The 4,269-nt window shown below is 60.9% G+C and overlaps 2 protein-coding genes across 2 annotated transcripts in view; both read left to right on the forward strand.

Annotated features, from left to right (window-relative positions):
• Positions 1-4,015, forward strand: part of TIMM44 (translocase of inner mitochondrial membrane 44) — a 13,884-nt gene extending 9,869 nt beyond the window's left edge. Inside the window, exons 10-13 of the mRNA XM_077745726.1 lie at positions 600-650; positions 2,635-2,724; positions 3,093-3,203; positions 3,484-4,015. Of these exons, the coding sequence (XP_077601852.1) occupies positions 600-650; positions 2,635-2,724; positions 3,093-3,203; positions 3,484-3,603 (372 nt within the window). The 3' untranslated portion in view covers positions 3,604-4,015. The remainder of the gene's footprint in view (positions 1-599; positions 651-2,634; positions 2,725-3,092; positions 3,204-3,483) is intronic.
• Positions 3,825-4,269, forward strand: part of CTXN1 (cortexin 1) — a 1,700-nt gene continuing 1,255 nt past the window's right edge. The window contains exon 1 of the mRNA XM_077745727.1: positions 3,825-3,871. Within this exon, the coding sequence (XP_077601853.1) occupies positions 3,825-3,871 (47 nt within the window). The remainder of the gene's footprint in view (positions 3,872-4,269) is intronic.

Genomic DNA, 4,269 nt, shown 5'->3' on the forward strand with positions numbered 1-4,269 from the left:
ACCCCCCCCCCCTTCCTCCATCCCACGGGCCTTCCTGTGGTCCCCTCCTAATTTCCCACCCCCTACACCACTGTGGGCAGGGCCAGCAGGAGGGAGAGAGGGGGCGCTCCCTTAAAGCAGCAGCCCCAGCAGGCAAGTGAGGACGTCACAGCCCCCAGCCTGCCCCTAGTTGTCTTCTTCTCTCTGGCCCTGGGCTCCTCCCTCGCCTTCGGTAGGTCAACCCCGCCTCCAAGTTCCTGCAGAGGCAACCCCTCTGGCACCTTAGGGGGCCGCCCCGGGACCCCTCCTCTGCCTCTGTCCTGACGCCCCCAGCACTAATGGAGCTGGAATGCGGCTCCCACCTCCCTGGCTCAGCTTCCCAGCCTGGCCGAGCCCGGTACACCGCCGCCTTCCACCACCGCACATGGGGCCCTTGAGGCCACCCTGGGCTGCCGGGGGTCACACACGCAGGCTCTTGGTCCCCAGGACCTGGGGAGGGGCATCTGTTGCTGCTGCCCGACCCGAGGCCCCCTGCTTCCCAGCCGGAGCCTGTAGGGCAGGACCTCCGCCGAGACAGCCTCCTCTTAGTCTCGAGCTTATTTTTGTTTTTTCCCTTTTAGGCCATGATTTCTGGAGAGCTTGAGATTCTCAAAGATTGGTGCTATGAAGCTGTGAGTACTTCTTTGTTTCTTTTTACTTTTTCTATTTAGGTCTAAGAACATTTGGTCGGGAAGTCTGGGCAGAGCCGGGAAGGGGTGACAGGGTCCGGTGTCCTGCTTGTGGGGGGACCCGAGGGTCCAGGGCTGGGCAGAAAGGGGCCACGAATAGCTGGGGGGGAGGCGGGGGCTGTGACCTTCCCTCAGCGCGCAGGGGTCTCATGGTGGCGGTGGGTGCTGGCCGGCAAGCAGCCTGAGGGCACGCACCACCTCTCATCCCTGGACCATGTCATACGCATCACGAGGGTACTGTGCGAGCACAGACGCAGCAGCGCTCCAGAACGCACGGAGCGCTGGCTGGACTCATTATAGCTGTTCTCACTTTGAGTTCCCGAAACATAGATCAAAACAGTCGGTGATAAGATTTCCCGCATGGGGAGGAGCCGTGTGTCCTGATGAGGCCGACGGCTCCCCAGAGTCGTTGCTCATGGTCCCCGGGCCCCACGGCGCCAGGCCGCGGACCCAGATCAGCCGTCCCTGGGAGCACACCCTGTCCGCCTGGCCCTGGCAGCCGCCTGTTGGCCACCTCGACTCACCCTGCTCGCTCCCTGACCTGTGTCTTCATGGGGTTTTTTCTAGCGAATGTGTATTGAGCAATCCAGAGCCTTTTTTGGCTGATCTATTCTGCTTCCAGCTCACAAACAACTTGGAGAAAGCAGAGGAGAAGATGTCAGATTTTTTTTTTTTTTTAATACTCCCCTGCGCGGTGACTAATCCAGCAGGCATTTAGGAGTGTGTGGTGGTGGTTTTTTCTTCTTCTTTTTTTTAATGCTTTGGGATCATTAGGCTGTGGATTATTATCTCTGCCAGAGAGCTGCTGGGGTCCCTGGAAATGCACCTGAAATGCAGGTGCTGCCAGGAGAGAGAGAGAGAGTGAGAGTGTGTGTGTGTGTGTGTGTGTGTGGGTGTGTGTGTGTGTGTGTGTTAAGTGTTTATTTATCTTTGAGGGACAGAGTGAGAGCAGAGGAGGGGCAGAAAGAGAGGGAGATACAGAATCTGAAACAGGCTCCAGGGTCTGAGCTGTCAGCACAGAGCCCGACTCAGGACTTGAACCCATGACCTGTGAGATCATGACCTGAGCTGAAGTTGGCTGCTCAACCGTCTGAGCCACCCAGGCACCCCCAGAAGTGTTTCTTAAATGCCATTCTTAAGAACCACACAGGAAATAGGATTGGCACCATTTTTTTTCTTGGTGGATCAGTTACTTCTATAAAAAGTGTTAATTGGAATGGCTTCCAGCATAGCTGCTGAGTCCAGAGAAGCCTCCAGCAAAAAGGTGCAAGGTGGCACGCGTGTCCTGGGCCTTGGGAGCAGGCCCAGTGGGGCTGGAGGTGCCATCGGGGTGTTGCCATCCCGTGGGAAGAACGGGCTGCCTGTGGCCAGTAGCTTCCCATCGGGGCCGGTCAGTGAGGAGGAGACCGACCGAGGGAGCTCATTTCAGATCAGCTGCGGGTTAGGGCAAATCCTAGAAAACGCGTTTGATTCCAGGCCAAGATTCATAGTGCGGTAAAATGGGAAGTCCAAGATCAGGCAGCGAGGCCTCAACTTCCCTCCAGGCATGGGTCTCAGATCCTGTTGCAGGAAAATTACCTACTTTACTGATTAGTACCAATTCCATTTGGGAGTCTCGATGCAGCGCTATCTTTCTAACAAGGGGGTATGATTCGGGCCAGCAAATGGGCCGCACTGGCCTCCCCGCTTGGACCTGCGCTCCTGGCATCTGCCACTCCTGGCAGAGCACTCGCAGGCACCAGCGGCCGTTTCTGGAAGGTGCAGGCGCAGAAAGCCCGGAATAGGGCGGTGAGCCTGTCCGCGGGGACGGATTCCCAGGATGGCGCTCACGGCGCCTGGGCTCGCCAGCGGGTGCAGCACGGCACCTTGGTGGGGCTTGCACGCGTGCGGGCCGGGCTGCAGGGGTGTGTCTGGCTTCCCTCCGCAGACCTACAGCCAGCTGGCCCACCCGATCCAGCAGGCCAAGGCACTGGGCCTGCAGTTCCACTCCCGCATCCTGGACATCGACAACATCGACGTGAGTGTCTCTTGGGTGGCGGGGGCGCAGAGCTGAAGGCATGCCAGCCTCTGTTTCTGCTACCCCTGCCATGTGCAGGAGTGGTCCCTCTGTGAGGCCTTGCACGCCCACCCAGCCCCGGCCTGGGTAACAAGGAGCCACCGGCGTCTGGGGAGGCTGCCTGGATTCTTAGGAGTTCAGACTCTGGCTCATGTTGGGAAGGGTCCCGTGGGTAACCCCCACCCGGGGACGGGCAGCTCCGAGGGGTTCTTCTGGGGCTGGGGCCGCCTCCTGGGAAGTGGGGTCTTCCCACCAGCCATAAGGCGAGCATCGGGGAAGGGGCGAGGCCGCTCTCTGAAGCCCACCCGCCCTGTCTGCTCCCCCTGCAGTTGGCCATGGGCAAGATGATGGAGCAGGGGCCTGTGCTGATCATCACCTTCCAGGCCCAGCTGGTGATGGTGATCAAGAACCCCAAAGGCGAGGTGGTGGAGGGCGACCCGGTGAGTGGGGGAGGGTGGCTGGTGCGAGGCCGCCTGGTGGCAGCCTCCAGCCACCTCGCACTGACAGTCGGGAGGTGGTGTGACTGTGCGGGAACAGCAGGCCGCGTCCTGACAAGTCTGGGGGGTGACTGACTCCGTGTGAAGGCCTCATTGTAGCCTCTGGACCCCAGACCGCGGCTGACGCGCCAGCCCGGCTCCTCGGTCCCTCCCGGCACCCCCTCTGTGTTCCGCCTGCCCCTCCCACAGTCCCCGGCGCGCCTCACCCTCCCCGCCTCCGCAGGACAAGGTGCTGCGCATGCTGTACGTGTGGGCGCTCTGTCGAGACCAGGACGAGCTCAACCCCTACGCGGCCTGGCGGCTCCTGGACATCTCGGCGTCTAGCACGGAGCAGGTCCTCTGAGCGTGGTGGCCACGAGCAGAGGCTTCTGGGCTGGATCAGCACGCGGTGGTCACACAGAGGACTGGTGTCCACCTGTCGCAGCGCCTCTGGGGAAGCCAGGACTATCCGGTCTCCCAGGGTGGCTACAAAACCAGCTGGATGGGGAAGGGGGGGCCCCCCGGCACTGCCCCTGTCCCCCTTGGGGGGGGTGCTGGGCGGGGTCAGCGCGGTGCACAGGCCACATGGTGCCAAGAGGCCCCCTGGCCCAGGGGCTCCAGGGGGCAGGACAGCAGGTCCCTGCCGCTCAGAGTAGCCTACAGGCCGCTCCAGCCAGGCCATTTTGGCTCCATTTTTTATTTGAACAGCGCCCTTATTATCCTGTGTATATGCCTGAGGTTTGAAAATAATAAAACGCCAAAGTGCAGGAGAGCAACTTGGGTGGTCCGAGGTGTTTGTCACTGGGGTGGGAGACAGCTAGGACCGAGGATAGGTTGTGGGAGCTGGCCAGGTGGGCACAGGAGGTGGTCAAGGTCGCCGAAGGAACTGCAGCCCTAGACTTGCCTGGTCAGGACCTTGCCCCCCTGGGGAGGGGGTCCTCTCCGCAAGAGCTGGGGAGCTTTTCTGAGGCCTGGCTGGGATCTCGGAGGGTTGGGGTCCCTAGGGCTGGAGGAGCTTGAGTGCCAATAT

The sequence above is a fragment of the Crocuta crocuta genome, unplaced genomic scaffold, assembly GCF_008692635.1.
Source record: "Crocuta crocuta isolate KB4526 unplaced genomic scaffold, BGI_CrCroc_1.0 scaffold650, whole genome shotgun sequence".
In the NCBI taxonomy this organism is placed as follows: Eukaryota; Metazoa; Chordata; class Mammalia; order Carnivora; family Hyaenidae; genus Crocuta; species Crocuta crocuta.